General features: G+C 56.4%; 5 protein-coding genes across 5 annotated transcripts; 4 read left to right on the forward strand and 1 right to left on the reverse strand.

The window, feature by feature from the left end:
- Positions 1–460: 460 nt before the first annotated feature.
- Positions 461–3,348, forward strand: IE81DRAFT_344781 (hypothetical protein; the record flags this gene model as incomplete). Its single annotated transcript, XM_025515844.1, has 5 exons — positions 461–597; positions 688–934; positions 1,016–1,882; positions 1,951–2,090; positions 2,166–3,348. 5 exons carry the CDS (start codon positions 461–463, stop codon positions 3,346–3,348), a joined length of 2,574 nt encoding a protein of 857 aa, XP_025372637.1.
- Positions 3,349–4,938: 1,590 nt separating this feature from the next.
- IE81DRAFT_344782 (alpha/beta-hydrolase) lies at positions 4,939–7,005 on the forward strand (the record flags this gene model as incomplete). Its single annotated transcript, XM_025515845.1, has 2 exons — positions 4,939–5,059; positions 5,228–7,005. The coding sequence occupies 2 exons, from the start codon at positions 4,939–4,941 to the stop codon at positions 7,003–7,005; spliced, it is 1,899 nt and encodes a 632-aa protein (XP_025372638.1).
- A 354-nt stretch (positions 7,006–7,359) lies between these two features.
- IE81DRAFT_364114 (hypothetical protein) lies at positions 7,360–9,035 on the reverse strand. The gene is made up of 4 exons (XM_025516831.1): positions 8,658–9,035; positions 8,262–8,440; positions 7,926–8,116; positions 7,360–7,825 (listed from the first exon to the last, which is right to left on the reverse strand). Exons 1-4 carry the CDS (start codon positions 8,839–8,841, stop codon positions 7,732–7,734), a joined length of 648 nt encoding a protein of 215 aa, XP_025372639.1. The 5' UTR covers positions 8,842–9,035; the 3' UTR covers positions 7,360–7,731.
- A 2,368-nt stretch (positions 9,036–11,403) lies between these two features.
- Positions 11,404–13,284, forward strand: IE81DRAFT_333325 (putative phosphoenolpyruvate carboxykinase; the record flags this gene model as incomplete). Its single annotated transcript, XM_025515367.1, has 3 exons — positions 11,404–11,520; positions 11,634–11,863; positions 11,964–13,284. 3 exons carry the CDS (start codon positions 11,404–11,406, stop codon positions 13,282–13,284), a joined length of 1,668 nt encoding a protein of 555 aa, XP_025372640.1.
- Positions 13,285–16,296: 3,012 nt separating this feature from the next.
- IE81DRAFT_339406 (hypothetical protein) lies at positions 16,297–17,604 on the forward strand (the record flags this gene model as incomplete). Its single annotated transcript, XM_025515574.1, has 1 exon — positions 16,297–17,604. The coding sequence occupies one exon, from the start codon at positions 16,297–16,299 to the stop codon at positions 17,602–17,604; it is 1,308 nt and encodes a 435-aa protein (XP_025372641.1).
- Positions 17,605–17,738: the final 134 nt, after the last annotated feature.

Raw genomic sequence — 17,738 nt, forward strand, 5'->3', positions numbered from 1 at the left:
AGCGATTGGAATCGAAAATCAAAAATTCAAGATTAACATCAAGACCAGCGTGTTTCTCTGCTGATGCATGTGTGAGCACCCCACCAAACCTGCCACGTGTTCATGCCCGCGCGTGCTGCTGCCTCGTCGCGATTCGTGATTGGAGGAAGTTGTCGATCTACACCGCGCATGCAGCGTCCGCGCCCGCATTGTGATTGTGATTGCCTCCACAAACACTGATGAGAGCCTCGACGCAAACCCTTCCGTCTCCACCCTGGATCGCTTCTGCGCAAAATTTGAGGCCCCTCGTCTGACTACATCCTTTCCAGCCTGGACAGCTCGCCCCGCCCACGCTCCATTTCGGCACCAGCTGTGCTGACCTCAGAACACACACTGCTATCGATTTTTTTCCCGGATCTATCGCAGGAGTCGCGTGAAGGCTGAAAAGCCTTCCTCAAATTTGACCTGCATCCAGCTGAAAATGGCGGATCTTGGAAGTGCATCGGCTACTTTGCCAGGCAATGCGTACGCCGACGCTTTTGTTCGAGGTCAAGCCAGAGAAGGCGTGAGCCGAGTGCAGGCTCGGCTGGGCAAAGCCAGACATCTGAATGATGACCTGTGAGTGTTCCTAGGGGCTTGATCTGACGTGCGGTATTGTTCGTTGGCACTCACGACCTACCTCGCTCTCACATCTCGCACCTCGCACAGAGCCGACTACTTTGCCGCGCGTCGAGAGGTAGAAGCAGCGTACCTCAAAGCTCTCTCGCGCATCGCCAAGCGTCCTTTCATCTCTGATCCTACTGTCCTCGGCGCATTTGCACCAGTGTATGAGAGACTTGCGCTGGAGCTAGGCGAGCTCGCTTCCGTTCATGGAGAGCTCGAAGGACGACTGGAAGAGGCAGAAGCGGTGCTTCGTACAGCATCAACGCGTGGAGAGTGGTCGAGAGTCAAGGAGGTGAGTGGGCAAGGCGATGAATGATGTCCGAGTTGCGCCTTAAGGCTGAACTTTTCTCCTCGACATTGCTCACTTCACCAGCACGATGAGAGCGTGTCTGCTGCCCTCAGGGAAATTGCAAGCTTAGAGTCGCAACTCGCAAAGGATCAGAAGAAAGCGGAGAGCGCTTCGTCGAAGAAGGTTGCTGCGGCCCAAAACAAAGCCAGCGAAACGGCTGCGCATTTAGCACAGGCAAACGATGCGTGGGAGACTGAAGCGCCTTTTGCTTTTGAGGCGTATCAAAGGATTGATCAGGCACGCTTAGATCTATTGAAAGAGACCATCACCAAATGGGAGACTGCTCAAAGTGATGCTGCGACAAGGCTCATGTCGACAGCTGAAAAGACGATGCAAGCCTCTCTAAGCTTCGACACACAAGCCGAGATGACGGAGTTCATCCTTAAGCAAGGCACCAGCAAAGGCTTGCCGTCTGTACAGGGGCGTCCTGATGCAACTATAAGAGCGCAACAAGGTGCCTCCCCGGTCACAAGTGCAAGTGCTCGTGGACCTGCTCCAGGTGCACCGACCCCTAGCAATGGTCGCAATGGAGCCGCGCCCGGCCTGGCGGAATTTGGAGGCGTAGGCAGTAGCACTGCGTCGATACATTCAACTGGTGCCGGGGCCCAAGACACTGCGAGTGTGGCTCAGCAACAGCCAACAGGAAGGGGTAGCACTCTCAAGTCTGCCTTGACGCGCATTGGCAGGGGTCGTTCCGGCAAAGGCGCAAATGAGATGTCGACTTCGTACGGCTCACTACCTGAGCAGCCCGACAGTATGGGACCTCCTCAAGTACCTGCTATCTCGTCGAGTGTCTCTCAGCGCGCTCCCCGTTTGTCGCTGAGTGGCAACGACGCCCGGGAAGGTCTTCCTCAAATCGGCATGGCACCCCTCGTGCCGACCACTAGAGGGGTGAGTCGCGATATGAGCGACCTTCGACAACCGGTCTGATTACTGATTTGAATTTCCATGCCAAACAGACAAGTACCGAAGCATCTCCGGCCGCACCTCAAGTTGACGCTGAGGGCTACTCTATTCCACCACCAGACCGCAAGCCTTGGGAGCCAACCGCTGGGGCTTCGCTCATGGACGAGGACGCATCAGAAGAAATTTCAGATCTGTGCGTCACAAGCTCGCCCTCGTCTGGGTGCTCTGACTGACATCGCTCATCCCCTACCCTGCAAATGCGTCCCAGTCCTCGCGTGTCTGGCATGAACATCTCAAGTAAAGCGGTCACGCCTAAGCCCGAAGACTCTGCACAGGACCAGGCCGCCCTCGAACGTGTACGCAGCACCTTGCTCACGGCGCGGACTCCACCGACTGCCCCATCCCGCCGGAATACCACCCGGAGAGACCGCAGGGACGTGCGCAACACGACCTACAATCCCAATCTCAACCTTGATGCGGGCACGTCGACTGCCACGGGTGGGGGATCAGTCGCGAGCCCGATCGCGGCATCGACTACAGCAAGCCGCTTCGACCCAGACCGTACTCAAAGTATCGTCTCGATGACGTCGATGTCGGGTGCTGCTGGCAGCCCTTTCGAAGCCGCCAGCGCTGGTGTGGGAGGCGCAGCGGCAGCATCAGCTCCCGGCCTTCGCGCAGCTGTGACAGAGACTGTCAACGTCATCTTCGATGGCCGGGACATACAGCGCATCATGATTGTCGGAGAGCTGAGCGTCACTCTCAAAGACATTGGGACAACTGAGCCCTTGCATCTTCGGCTCGACGCATTCGAAGAGCTCGAGAAGGCGGCACCGAATCCAGCATTTGTACAGTCAATACCCGATCGACCTGGAGAATACAGGTTGGACGTGGCTAGTCTTGTGAGCAAAGGCGGGGCCGGCGTGTTGCTCAAGTATCAGCTGCATGTGTCGGAAAGCAGGAAGAGGGACTACGTTCCTTTGGACGTGGTTGCACAGTGGCGCTGTGAGCAACATCAAACATCTTTGCTTTGCAACTACACGCCAAACACAACCAACAAGCTGCTCGCTTCTGGGATCGATGGCATGCCAAATGAGGTTGTCGCATCTACGCTGCAGGATGTCAGCTTCGTCGCCACGATCCAGCCCTCGAATGTGGCCGGACACATGAGCAAGCCTGTCGGGACTTGGTCAGCAGAGCACAAGAGAATGTTCTGGAAGCTCGATCACACGGAGGCCGCGAGTGCGGGCAAGGTACTTGCGCGATTTCAGGTGGATGCACCCACCTCGCCCAGCGGCGTGCAAGTGAGATGGAAAGTGATTGGTCGCACCATCTCCGCGCTAGGCGTCAACGTAGTCAGCGACTCAACCATTGCGCCATCCGCTCTCCGATTCGATAGCGTGGCGCGGTCCACTGTATCGGGCAAATATGTCGCGAATCCAGTCCAGTCCTAGGACCAGGATTGCGCTTCATAAGGGGCTCACCGTCATCTTCGCGCTGTCGCTCCTGAGAGTCACTCAGCCACTTCGTTCTTTCGTCTCACTGGAGGACTGCTTTGTGTTTTCGTTCATGTCACTTTCTTTATTATGCCCACGTTCACTTGTTTCGGGGCTCGCAAAGCCGAGCTCGATGTGTCCCTTTTGCGGTCAGCAATTCATAACATCCACCCTCATCGACCGCATCAAGTCGTGCGGTCGGTCATGGCCTCGCTGTGCTACATTCCGTTCAGGATCCATCCCATCTGCTTTCGGCATCCATCCCATCTGCTTTCGGCATCCATCTCATCTGCTTTCAGCATCCATCTCATCTCCTTGCGCAACCTGAACGACCGGCGAAATCGTCCGTGAGCTGCTTGGCTTGTGCTTGTGCCTGCTGCAGAGCCGTATCGCGGCACCGATGATGCCCCTGAAAGTCGAAGGTTCGAGCCGTATCCGGAGCGCGCCAGATACTCTTCAACTTTCCATCCCTGACAAGCACCGAAGCCGTCGTCGGGCAACGCCGTTGCAGGTGCTGCAAGGGCCTCACCACGCAATCACCAGTGCCAGCATCGTGTGGGCTGCTCCTCCCTCACCCGTCTTGCCTCGCACAAAGAGCAAAGCTCTGTTGCTCCTACTTGCTGAGCCGCTGCAGACCTCTACATGAGCTGAGCCCCAGCGCCTGGCACCAAGTCCTTGCAGCATTAGTTGTCGACGACGATCGGTCACACCTCTCCTCTGCCAGGGCGAGCGAGCTCCGAGCTGTTCAATCCTTCGACATCCCGTAGCAGCTGTAGTCGACCTTGCAACCGCGGACGGGGAATGTGTGGAGCTGCTTGCTACCCCGCCTAGGATTTGAACTGCGAGATTAATTTGACTCCACAGTCCTCTTGGATTGCTTCAAGCTTCACACTAAAGCCAGCGCTCGAAAGTTTGCCTCTACCGGGATGCGCTACACTATGACAGTAGAGGAGCGGCGGTCTCGCCGCAAGAGCAGGAGACGCGGAAATGGGTTTGCTACTTTCCGCTGACAATGTACGTCTTCCCTTGCTGTGCATCCGCCGGCGCTCATCCCTACCGTAGACAGTCCCCGGCGAGTTCCCGATGGGCGACTTCCAAATGAACCTGCAACGGTCAGCCTCGTCCCACTATTGGGTGGTGGGCACGCGCTCAAGATAGCATACTCAGGGGCCATCGGTCCGCCGCTCACGCGCAAAGACATCCCAATATCCCGTCACCCTCCACAACAATGCCGAATGAAGGGAGAAGGAAGTACCCCTGCGCTTTCTGGTGCGAGATTACCACATGCCCAGTAAACGGTGCCATTTCTGCCGGGTTGCTGTATGGATCCCAAGGCAGCGCGAGGGATCTGCGTGGCTGGGGTAGGTCTGACCAATGACCAATGTCACGCCACACCCTACTCCCTTACAAGACCCAAGTCTTGCCACCCTTTCTCGCTCGAAGAGCGCACTCCTTGTTTCCTCGCAACCAACTGCCAAAACCTCTTCTCCCCGAGCGCTACACCAAACGCGCATCATCTCTCTGCCAAGTCTGCGAGAGTCAAAGACCATGAGACATTTGTCGTCCTACGCTCTGACGCTTGCTTTGGCGGGCGCACTCGGCGTGGCCTCCGCTCAGTCAGCGCGCCAAACATCTGAGATCTCCTCTCGCGATGGTTGTGGCAAGTACAGTGAGTCACGATTTTAGGAGTCACTTCGTCCTACCCCTCGTCTTGCGTCTTCCTTCTAGCCATGCCTAGCGTGCTTATCGTGGCAGACGAGCTGAGACGAGCAAGTCAAGGACTTCGCTTAGCTGGGAGACAGCGTCACTGACGCGCCCACGTCCATCACTATTCCAGCCATCATATCCACCAGAGGCACCGGCGAGATGCAAGGGCCATCTGCTGGCTTCGGGGGCATGATCCAGACAACCCTGTCCACCGTTGAAGGTGGTGAGGAATACGACACTGTATATCCAGCCGACGCATCGCAGATGGGAACAGCAGGAACCGAAGACATTCTGAGGCAGGTGTCATCTACCTTGAGCGAGTGCCCAGACCACATGTTTGCCTTGCTGGGTTATAGCCAAGGTGCGGCGCAGACCACCGCAGCGGTACAGCAGATTCCAGAAGATAGCGACGAGTTTGAAGCTGTCAAAGCCATCATCGTGATCGGAAATCCAAGTCGCGTTCCTGGTCTGCAGGGGGATGTCGATGACAATGGTCGCCAGAGTGGCAGCACAGGAGTGCAGGCCATGATGGGAGGGATACCGCAGTACTGGGACGATGCCGGCAAGGTCCTGGATATCTGCGCGGCAGGCGACAACATTTGCAGTGGTATGGGCGGCGGTGGCGGTGGAATGATGCGACGGTTGGGTGCGGGCCATATGACCTACCCAGGGAGCCAGTGGGTGCAACAGGCTGGAGCAGATTTCATGATCAAGGCATTCAGCGGGGAGAATGATGAGTGTTCATCGGACGACGATGACGATGATGAGGCGGAGGACGATGACGATGAGGAGTGCACGTCAGACGGCGACGAAGACGATGATGATGATGAAGCGGACGATCTTGGCGCCATAGAGACAAGTTCCACAGGACACGGTGCCGGAAGAAAAGGTGGCTCAGGCATGCATCGTGAGGCAGACGTTGAGGACGGCGATGACGAAGCGGGTGACCTTGACGATGTGAAAACAAGTTCTAAATGGCAGGACGCTGGCCATGGAAGGAACGGCCGCACGGGCACACATCGCGGGAAGACAAAGACGTTCAAGAAGGACAGAACCGAATTGGACTCGCTTGAGGACAGCGAAACTGCAGCTGATGAATTTGAAGGAAGGAGGACGAGTCCAAAATGGAACGATCATGGCCATAGGGGAAAGGGCAGCGCCGGTAGACATCGCGGGGGGAGCCAGCCGCTCAGCGAAGACCTAAGCGAGTCGAGCGAGGCTGAGGACGAAGACTCGGACACTGAGCCCGAGAGCGCACGAAGCCCCGCGCGTGGCAGTGGACGTACCCGGACCACATTCCAAGACATGCCAGTGCGAGGCAGTCAAGCCCAGAAAAGCGCGGACAAAGACGATTGCCCGTGTAAGAAAGGTCAAGGAGAGATGGACGGAAGCGAGACGGGGTCGAGCGCATCTCCAGCTTCGGACGAGGTGTTAAGCACAACAGACGACGACGACGCGGAGGAAGAGGAGTCCCAAACCCTTGATTGCCCCGAGCCAGAAGATGAATCATCCATCGAGGACGAGACTGAAGGTGAGGATGAGACTGAAGATGAAGCGAGCCCCACAGATGGTCATGGGACGAAGGATTCGCACCAGGCGGAAGAAAGAAGCACGAGCGCAGAGGCGAGGCCGAACAAGCGTGGTACTATACCGGCCACGACTGACGTAGGAAAGGATGGCAGCACCGAATTCGAGGAAGCTGCTGGTCAAGCTGTAGATGTCGAAGGAATAGTGGGGAAGCGTACTGCGCCCAAGAAGCCAAAGAAAGCCCCGAGGCGCAAGATGAGGCAGGCAAAAGTAGAGAATTCAGCGCTGCTTAGCGAGACCCAAGGCGGTACGGGCAGCCCCAATAGACACCTGCGCCAGAAAGGCATGAAGCGCTGGACCAAGAGATGGTCTCGCTTCTGACGCGGTCTCGTCTCGTCTTCATGATCCTTCGTAGGCCCCACGTGGGATCCGCGCAGCTGGGCTGCTAGATCAATTTGTGGCACCAGTCGTGCTTTCTGGTGCACCTCTCCATCTCTGTCTCTTGCGCCCTCCTCTCTCTTTTTCACAGGTTCGCATACCGGGCAATGCAAGCAAGTTCAAGCCTTCCACCGACGCCTACCTCCCCCAGTCCTTGTACGTGTACAGACCTACATCAGATACGATCTCGGTCTAGCTCCTTTCCCATGGAATCTATCTCACTGTTCACGGCTCCATCTGAGTTGCCCTTTGGATATCTTCTCGAATCTCATGCTCATATAAGACCAAGTCGTGTTCGACCCCTTAATTTCACATGCATCTTTGTCCCGCTAAAAGCGAGCGGCAACCGTGAGCTTGCCTTTCACCCTGCCGCGCTGCGACGCACAACATCTAGACATTGCGATGCAGAGGACGATCTTGTCCACCTGATGCTCGACGTTTGATTATGGATTTGCGGCGGATTTACAGGATCGCTTGCGGAATGCTGTGATGTTTAAGAATGCTGATTGACATTTGAAGCGAGTGATTGCCAAGCGGACTGCAAATGGCCTTTATGGGAAAAGGGCGTGGCCATCATTGATAGCTGCTACGATGGCACCTCCGACGTCGCGATGAGGATTGCCTCTCGCGCAGTTTACTGCGACTTCCTTGGCGGTTTCCCAGGAAGCTTTACTCGTCCTTCTCCTCGCTGTCATCACCCTTAGCTGCGTCGTTCTCGTCAGCGCCAAATTCAGCCTTTGCCTTGGCGTCTTGTCTCGAAGTCCTGAGATAATGCAAGAGCAGAGCTCAATCAGCTTCGGCATTCCTGGCTTCAAGCAGCAGTGAAGCTGGTCGCAAGTCCTGCACACCCACTTTGGACTCACTTTGCGGCTGCGACAGTCTTCTTCGGATCGGTAATGTGGCTGTCCTCTCCACCTCTGTGTCCCTCCTTGACCGCTGCGACTCCGGTTTTGAAGACGTGATCGTCCTTGTGGGTCTCGCGGACATCAGTCTGCTTGGCCTTTTGCCTAGACGCAGGTTCGTCCTCCGCAGTGTGAGATAGCTCAGCCAGGCGCTGTGGGCGCATCCAAGACCAGAATAATCAGCACGCACGCCATTGCTGGCCTAAGTTAAAGCGCTTTCTGGCGACCTTTGAAGTAGTATCCTGCCTGGCAAACACAGCTGCCCCATCCTACGTGCTCGCGAAGAACCTCACGCACCTTGTTTCCTGCGGGAGCATCCTCGTGCTGATCCTTGGACTCCGTCTTTCCCTTTGCCAGCTCCTCAAAGTCGAGTCCAGCAGACTTGTCGTCCGACACGCGAGGCTTCTTGGCGTGCGAATCGTGGCCCCCGTGACCATGGCCATCCTTTGGGGGAGCGGTCAGGTAGATGCCGAGACCTGATGATCATATTGGGAGCATACAAGGTCAGCAAATTGCATCGCGCAGGCCATACGCACGCCGAGCAATCTGGCATCGAGGCTATGTCGGCTTGAGATATGGGCTGCAGCCGCTGCTTAGCGCAGCACTTGAAGACTCGCTTTCACGCACAGGGCCACCCACGGTCCTCCTCGTTTGCAACGCCTGCCACTGCGCTGTGCACCTGCCTCTACTGACCTCCAAAGACGACGAGACTAGAAATGGCCCAGGGCACATCGCTGCTTTGCTGCTGCTTCTCGCCTTGATGAGCACCGCTAGCGTAAGACCTGCGAGCGAGTGCAGGCGAGGCGCATCTCCTGGGCACCGCAGCCGCAGCGCGGCGGACAGCGGAGGAGGAAGCGGAGCGAATAGGAGCGATCATTGTTGATGCCAGACCAATCTTTGAAAGAGCTTGCGCGATGCGAAATGGAAATGAAGCGAATGATGGTTGAGAAGGAGGAGGTGAGTTGCAGTAGTCTGACGAAGATCAAGGAGCGAAGTTGAAGGCTGGCTGCATGCTTTGGCAACCGCACGCACGCACGCAGCACGTTTTGGCTTGCGTCTGATGTGTAGTCGCAGAGAGAGAGAGGCCTGCCGCGCACGCAGAAGAGGCTGAGAGGCTTGCTGCATACTCAGGCTGGCGCGTGCGCGCGCGCGCGCGCGCGCGAGATGGGAAGCTTTGCACGCCGCGGTCGCCTTTGCAGCCCCAGCCCTGCGCAAGCGGAAAAGGCACGTAACGTACGCGAGATTCGATCGGTTGCATGCAGCATCATATTCACGATTCGTCGTTATGCCTGCATGCTTTCTTCCGCAAGCGACCATGCAGCAGCAGCAGAGCGCCTTTGCGGTGGGGGATGGCAAACCATGGAGCAGCAGAGCAGCACGCTATATTGGTTTCCCGAATGTGTAGTCGTGAGTCTGTTTGAGTGAACTGGTAGCGGCAGCGACAAGTGAGCGAGAGTGTGTAGCTATAGGCCACGGGAGTGTGCGTGTGCGTGGTCAGGATTCGGCAATGCCAATGCGCGCAGGGCTTAATGCTCAAGGACGTCAACGGGTCCAAACCTCTACATCCGCTTCATCTGCATACAAGATGACCCTTCGCGTCTTGAGACTCGACTCGACTCCAGCCGTTCGTATACGACACGAGTCACGCGTGGGCGCGGGCGCGGGCGCGGGCGCGGGCATGTTCGCTCCAGAGAGCATCTCGCTAAGGATCACGTGTCGCATCGGCTAGACCCCGTCGGCCACGTGCTAGCGCTTCTCCGTGTTCCTCCGACAAGCCGGCAGCGCCGCGCTTCATGGTCCAAGGTCACACGATATCAACCAGCAGCAGCTTTTCCGATCGGAAGGCGGCGGTCCATCAGCAAGAGCGATATATGTTCCAGACGAGACGTCTTCGCGATGTCGCAGGAAAGGCCCCTGCATCAAATATATGTAGCTGCTGCCCTTGCGCAAACTATACTGTAAGCGGCCTCGATCGGCACGTCGCTTGGAAGAGAAATTAATAGGCTGGCAGCCAGGCGCGCCGAACTCGTGACTGATGACATGTATGGGAACATGAGACGAGACTGATGCCTTCCCGCTGTGAATCTTGAGCCTGAAAGCGGTGGAGTATGGAATTTGACTCACGCTGGCCCGCCGTTCGCGAACCCCGCGTAGCAGTCACGATCGATGTAGGACCTGCTGTTGGAATCTAAGAGGTGTTTTGAAGGTGCAGGCAGCGTGGCTGCTGCACGCCGCCGCAATTAACGGCAAGCGTTGCAATCGGGCAGTCGCGAGTTAGGCAAGTGCTTGATGCTGGTTGCATCGGCTGTGTGTTGAGTGTAGCCGTACGCGATGGTGCCCGTGTCTACCCGATACCTCGAGAAGGACTGCCATTTACATGTCCGACGTCGTCACCGTGTCATGCCTCATGATGCTGTCCCAGGCATGTGCGGAGAGTAATGAGCTCCTCTCCTCGGGTATCGGAGCAGTCTAAATGTCGCAGGTGTGATTGGCGTAGTAGGGTTTTTGCGAGAATCAAAAATGGTACAAAGGTAGAGAGCAGCGAGCGTGAGCTGGCCATCACACACCTTCCAAGTCCAACCTTTTCTTCCCCTTCTCTCTCACAACTAAATCCTCGCTCTGGCCTCGCATCTGATTCCTGAACCTTCTCCCGACATAGACGCCTTCGCTGGCCCAACACAAAATCAACTAGATCGTTCACGTGAGTTGCCCGCTTCTGCGCTGGATGTACATGGCGAAGCAATTTGCTGATACAGCCCACCTTGCAACCCCTTCTTCTTCACCCTCCTCCATCCCCGCACTCGTGACTGTTGCCTGCTCGCATCCCGTGGCTGACGGCTCTCTTTTGTCTCCAAATGCCCTGCTGATTCGCGTCCGTTGGCGATTCATCATTCGTGATTGGACCGCCTGACTTCCCCGCCCCGACCCCACGCGCGCGCCCCTTACGACGAATCCTCGCTCCCGACTGGCGACCTGTGACGTGACTTTTGATGCTCTCCCCCCTCACGCTCCTCACGACTACTGCTGCTGCTGGCGATGCTCGTACGGCCTGCATGTCTCCTGCTGGGCTGGGCCTCTTGCCGATGCGCATGTGCCGACATGCTGCTGCATCGCCTGCTCGATGCGCTTGCATGCATATGGGCGGCTGCATGGCTGTGTGCGCGCCTCAAAAATCACCCTCCACCCGGTACCCGGCTTCCCCGCTCTCACCCGAACGGCGGCACTCAACTCTCACACGCATACACGCACGCGCGGGCGTACCCTTCCATTCTCGGATGTGCTGCTGCTGCTCTCAATAATGTCGCACCGCTTGTGCACTACCCATCCCCACTTCCATTCTCTCGACCTCATCATTCTGATTGCTTTGACCCTCAAAGTCGAGCTCTTCTAGTCACATCACCCCGTAAACAGTCACTCGCACATCCAAACATTCTTCATCATGACTTCCCCCGGAAACCATCACGATGAGCTGGTCGGAGCTACTCCCCACTACCCCATGCTCCACAAGCAAGATGACCTCAAGCTGTTCTCCAGCGCCGGCTTCGATATGGACAAGGTGAGTGCAGATCAGCGGGCTCTCGGCCAGACCTGCACCTGGTGCTGGCGCGCGGGCGAGATATTCCGAGACACGTCTTGCTCAACGCAGTCGCACCTTTGGCACCACCTCAGATCCATCTCAAGCGCAATGCTCCCGTCGCGCAACTGTACGAGGAGGCCATCCAAAAAGAGGGTGCCGTCATTAGCGACACTGGTGCGCTGATCAATTTCTCCGGAAAAAAGACTGGTCGCTCTCCCAAGGACAAGCGTATTGTGTTTGAGGAGACCAGCAAGGACGACATCTGGTGGGGACCTGTCAACATCAAGATGGACGAGCACACTTTCGAGATCAACCGCGAGCGGTGAGTAGCGCTGCACGCGCATGGCAAAGGTCAAGGTCGGGGTTCGGTGCGACATCTTGCGCAACAAGCTCACGCTGAGGCGACTCGTTCTGTGGTGCAGCGCCATCGACTATCTGAACACTCGCGAGGACATCTACGTCTTTGATGGATTTGCAGGTTGGGACCCCAAGTACCGCATCAAGGTCCGAATCATTTGCGCTCGTGCCTACCACGCTCTCTTTATGCACAACATGCTGATCCGACCCACTGCTGAGGAGCTGGAGAACTTCGGCGAGCCGGACTTCACCATCTACAATGCTGGTCAATTCCCTGCCAACCGTTTCACTGCCGGTATGACCTCCTCCACCTCGGTCGAGATCAACTTCAAGAGACACGAAATGGTCATTCTCGGCACCGAGTACGCTGGAGAAATGAAGAAGGGTATCTTCAGTGTCATGCACTACTTGCAACCAGTCCGCTTCGGTCAGCTCTCTCTGCATTCCAGCGCCAACGAGGGACCCAACGGCGACGTCACCCTCTTTTTCGGTCTTTCCGGAACTGGAAAGACCACCCTGAGCGCCGACGCTCACCGTAGCTTGATCGGAGACGACGAGCACGTGTGGTCCGACACTGGTGTGTTCAACATTGAGGGTGGATGCTACGCCAAGTGCATCAATCTCTCTGCTGAGAAGGAGCCCGAAATCTACAACGCCATCAAGTTTGGTTCCATCTTGGAGAACGTGTCTTACGACAAGGTTACCAGGAAGCCGGACTACGACGACTCTCACCTCACTGAGAACACTCGTTGCGCTTACCCTATCGAGTTCATTCCCAACGCCAAGATTCCTTGCATTTCCACCAGCGCACCCAAGAACATCATCATGCTCACCTGCGACGCTTACGGTGTCTTGCCGCCCGTCTCCAAGCTTACAAGCGAGCAGGCGCAATACCATTTCATCGCTGGATACACCTCAAAAACACCCGGAACCGAACAGGGTGTCACTGAGCCCAGCCCCACCTTCTCCACCTGCTACGGCCAGCCATTCATTGTGCTGCACCCTCGCAGATACGCGGCCATGCTTGCCGAGCGTATGTCCAAGCACAAGGCGGATGCGTGGCTCATCAACACTGGATGGGTCGGCGGCAAGTTCGGACAAGGAAAGAGATGCCCTCTCAAGGTCACGCGTGCCATCGTCAACGCCATCCACGACGGATCTTTGGCCAAGGAAGAATTCGTGCCCTTCGACACCTTTGGCCTATACATTCCCAAGAGCGTCAAGGGCGTCGAGGACTCGAAGTTGCTGGACCCTTCTCAGGCCTGGCCTTCCAAGGATGGCTTCAACGCCGAGGTCAAGAAGCTGGCGGGCATGTTCAACGAAGCTTTCTCCAAGTACGCCGAGGACGTCTCCCCCGAAGTGCGCAACGCTGGCCCCAAGATTTAAACAGGCACGTGCACGTCGCCAATCAATGCGGGCTTCTGTTAGAGAGTCAAGAACGCCATTGCGAGCGTGACCTTCTCTTGCTTTGTGGCTCCTCACTAGCGTTTTCCCTCTCTCTTGTCTTGACCTTCCACATAATGTACGAAACGTCATTTGTCAGCACGTCAATCGACCATATTTCTGAAGCCTTTGCAGAGTGGGCAGATTTGTGTGATGTCGCTGCGAGCGTGTTTGGGCGGCTGCAGTGGGCGCGTGCCAGGGAGTGCAGAAGAAGATTGGCTCGAGGGAAGAGAGATCAACTTGAATTTCGAGCGCCAAATCTTGATGAGTAGGCCTTGATCGCGTCACGTGATACGTTAATGAGAACATCGCTCGTCTCGAGTTTTGGTCACGCGATGCGAGGAAAAAGGTCCTGGTGAAGGAGGGAGGCAGAAGGGCCGAAATTAGATCGTCTCGGTCCCTCAATCGGACAAAGGGCTCGCTCGCGCTTCTTCTTCCAAAGATCAATGTGACGAAGGGCTCGCCCGTCTAAATGATGAGCCGCGCAAGCGTACGTTCTTGCTGCAGCTGCTACTGTATGGTGAGTCGCGCGCGTGTGGCTTGCAGGCTAGTCGGGTCTGCTGCATGATGGTATCCTTGCCAAGAAGCTCGGCGCGACGCGCGCGTGGACGTGTGTGGGTGAGGGTGATGGCCGCTCGCTGGCTGGTACCTTGACCGCTCTCCTCCCTCATGGTCAAGTCATGTATCGCCCAGCAGATTCACGATTGGCAACTACGAAGGACTGTAGAAAGCGAAATACGAATTCAAAAGAAATCCGGAAGCGAAGTGAATGCGCTTTGATCTACAACAGTACTTCTTCACGGCTCAACCGTATATATGCATTCGTTGAAGCCCGACCCGACGCCAGCTGATAGAAGACGGGATCAGGTCTATCAGTCGCGCCTCGCCGGACTCCGGTCTTGCTGATCTGGTTTGGTCTCAGAACGGTGTGCGCCTGCTCGCCGCGGCCCCCGCGGAGCCATGCATGGCGCGGTAGCACAAGAACCCCAAGTCATGGTGAAGGGTTAATGCATGGATCAGCGCATTCGTGATTGTGTGGATATAGGTGCTGTGCAGCTTAACTGTACACATTCACAGTCGCCGAATACTGTATCATGGCCGTGATCGGACCCTTTTAAAGAAATGTCTGGGATTTGAGGCCGAGTGAAACAAGTAAACGGACCTCGAACTGAGTCAGAGGTGCGGGCTAACTGCATGCATCATGGAGCCAAGGGTTCATTCGCTTACGATGGATGGGTTTGTGCATGGCAAGATCGACAGTCGTGAGTGACAGTCAAAATGTGAATAATCCTGCCGGTGCGATTGCAGCCACCGAACCAGCCTTGTCGTTGGTCTCATCCAGGGATGCCCAGCTCGAAAGACTCGTGCAAGCACTTCATAGGCTTCTAATGCCCCAGTGTGCGGTCATGTTTCGCCGAATTGAATCGAAAATACCTCACCCTGACAACAAGCAGCTCACAGTACACAGGCACGCACGCAAGACCCCGTGCATCCAGCCGCGATCCGATCTCACCGTCTCTCCTCTTCTCGTCCTCTCGGCAGCAACGCGCGGGCGCGTGCGCGCACGCGCATCTCTGCTGCTGCTGCAAGCTGACACCACTGCATGGGAGGGAATGTGTGACGCAACCCTACGGTTATTTGGCCCGCTCTACCAGCTGACCGCAGTCGCCAAGAGTCAAATGTAAGCAAATGGAAAGGTGGTTGCTCGCTCCCCTCTGCTGCTGCTGCTGCGTCGCCGCGACATCTTTTGACCCGCTGATCGGCAACTAGCTCGCCATCAGCAAACAGAACTCGCACGCCGCACATACTCACGAGTAGGCCTGATGTTGTGGTACAGTACAGGTACGGTCACAGGTCGGGGTGAAGGACAGCCAAGACGAGACAGGAAAGTCGGTCAGATTGGCCCGGCCACTCGGACCGCAGGCCTTCTTTCACCTTATGGAAACCCCCACCGCTCGCCATCGCCGCGGTCTGATGCCCACAAAAGCTCGTCCGTCTACTCTTTAGGAGCGCGGCAACGGGCAAGCTAGAGTCAACGGTGCTCGATCGGCACATGTGTTGCCAAGCTCAACGAGTGCGTGTCGCCGACAAGAGACGATCAGACCGTCCCAGCCCTTCGGCCTGCAAACCGCCCTGCACCATCCTGAGCCACCGGAACCGCTGGTCGATGATGTGGCAGATCGGTACACTACAGCATTGCATACGACGAACGACTTTGCCTGCTTCGCTGATGCCCCATCCCGCAATGGTATCAGTACAGAGACTTTGCCCGCGATCTTCGGCACACTTTGCCGTCTGCAAGGAAGCAGGCCGTGGGGAATGAGGGCTGACCGAAGGGTAAAGCATGCGGCTGTCGATCCGACTGCAACAGCACTCGCCGGGCCATTCCCACCGATTTTCGATCGTGTGCGCTTGCTTCATAGAGTACTGTAGTAGTAGTAGTAGTAGTGGTGGTGGTGTGCGATTGACTGACCGACATCTTTTGGAACCCAGAAGATTATATATGCGCTCTTTCTGTCTCTCATCATCATCATCATCATCTTGGCACCGAGGAACCTGTCTCATGACCTCGAGGCTGTGCTCCAGCCACACATCTTCTCCCTCTTGACAATCTCCTACACTCTTTGAGTTCATCAACAAACACAGTCCTTACCGCTCTTTACTTTGCCTCTTCGGTCCAACTTGCAAGCCACTGACCACCTTGTACCTGATTTTCTCCTCGCTCCTCGCTCACAATCTGCCCATAGCCTTCACATCAAGCTGGAAGGCAAGGTACACTCTCGGATCACACACTCTTTGAAGATATCTCCGCAGCCCTTTGGTCCGCTCTTTTGGCCAGCTCGTGCACATACTCAATCACGTCGTCGACACCTATAAGACGCACGTCCTCATCACCCCTTTGCAAGTCTTTCTCGCAACGCAATCCACACACTTGGACATCTCAACTTGTTCACAATGCGGCTTTTCCTCTTGGCCAGCGTCGCACTTGCGTTCCCATTCATCGCCGAGCTTGCGCATGGAGCTGCTACACCACTTGCACTCGAGGCTAGAAATACTCTCTTTGATGCCCGCGCTCAAGATGTCAACGGCAGTGCTGCTTTGGACTTGCTGCACACGCTCGAAGAGAGGGACGCCTTTACCGACAACCGTGGGCTTGCCGACGACAAAGGTCTGACATCTACGGGAGAGCGTCCAGCAGGAGCTTTTGCCACCACGTTTCAGATCGGGTCTGGACGTCTGTTTGCATGGCAGAGCAAGACGCCGCACGACGAGCGGGACGCCGAATCTGTCTTCATTAACTTGCACGGCGTGAACCGCAATGCGAACACCTACTTTCGCATTCTGAACAACGCGTGGGCCCACGCGAGGGATGCTGGTGTCGGATCTGCGCGGCCCAACTCTCTGAGGATTGCACCCCTCTTCTTCAGCACGCTCAGGGACAGCAGAGCTATCAACGCAAGCACGCTGGCATGGGGCGACTCGAACACGTGGACAGGTGGTGACGGAAGCACCAACCCAGCAGGATCCAACCTGAGTTTGTTCTCTGTGTACGACTTCTTCTTGGAAAAGTACAGCGATAGCCGCAACTACCCGCGCATGAGGACGATCACCTTTTTGGGCCATGGCGGTGGAGCTCAAGTGGTGCAGCGATACGCGGTCTTGGGTCGAGACAACCCCGCTCCTGGACGTATTAGCGTTCGTTACGTCGTTGCCAACCCTTCCTCCATGCTCTATTTCACTCGAGACCGCCCTGTCGAAGTCGACACTAGAAGTTGCAACTGGTTCGACGACTTTCGTTATGGGTTCGGAAACTACCGCAGCCCTTACCGTCTGCCCGGAAGCGCTGCTTTCCTCTTCAAGAGATACGCCTCGCGAGACGTGCGATACCTCGTAGCCAGCGACGACGACTCCTCGGTCGAGGGCGACCAGCTCTGCGGAGGCCGAGCAGCTGGCGGTCCAATTCGTCACAATCGAAGCTGGGCCTATTGGAAGTACCTCAACCTGCTTAGCGGCAACAACAACACCTCCATAAGAAGTCTGTTTGGTGATTTCCCAGCTTTGGAACCAGGCAAGAGCAATAACGGAGGTAGGATTCCTACATCATCTGCTGCTCACCTTGGCCAATTCAGAGGAGTTAGCGTCAACCATCGAATCGCTGCTGTGCACAACACCGGACACAGCGCAACAGCCGTCTTGGAGTCAGCAGCCGGTCGAGCGTTGATGTTCCAAGCCAGAGAAACTCTTCCTCGGCAGCAGAATTGAGTTGCGCTCGCTCGACCGACCGACCGGCCGCTTCATAAAAATTTGTGCCGCGAGATGTTTCCTTATGCTCCTTCCAGCCCCCACCTGTACAATTTTTTTCCCCTTCTTGACACAGCGCCCGTTGAGCGACTCCT

Source organism: Ceraceosorus guamensis, assembly GCF_003144195.1.
Source record: "Ceraceosorus guamensis strain MCA 4658 unplaced genomic scaffold IE81scaffold_5, whole genome shotgun sequence".
Lineage (NCBI taxonomy): Eukaryota > Fungi > Basidiomycota > Exobasidiomycetes > Ceraceosorales > Ceraceosoraceae > Ceraceosorus > Ceraceosorus guamensis.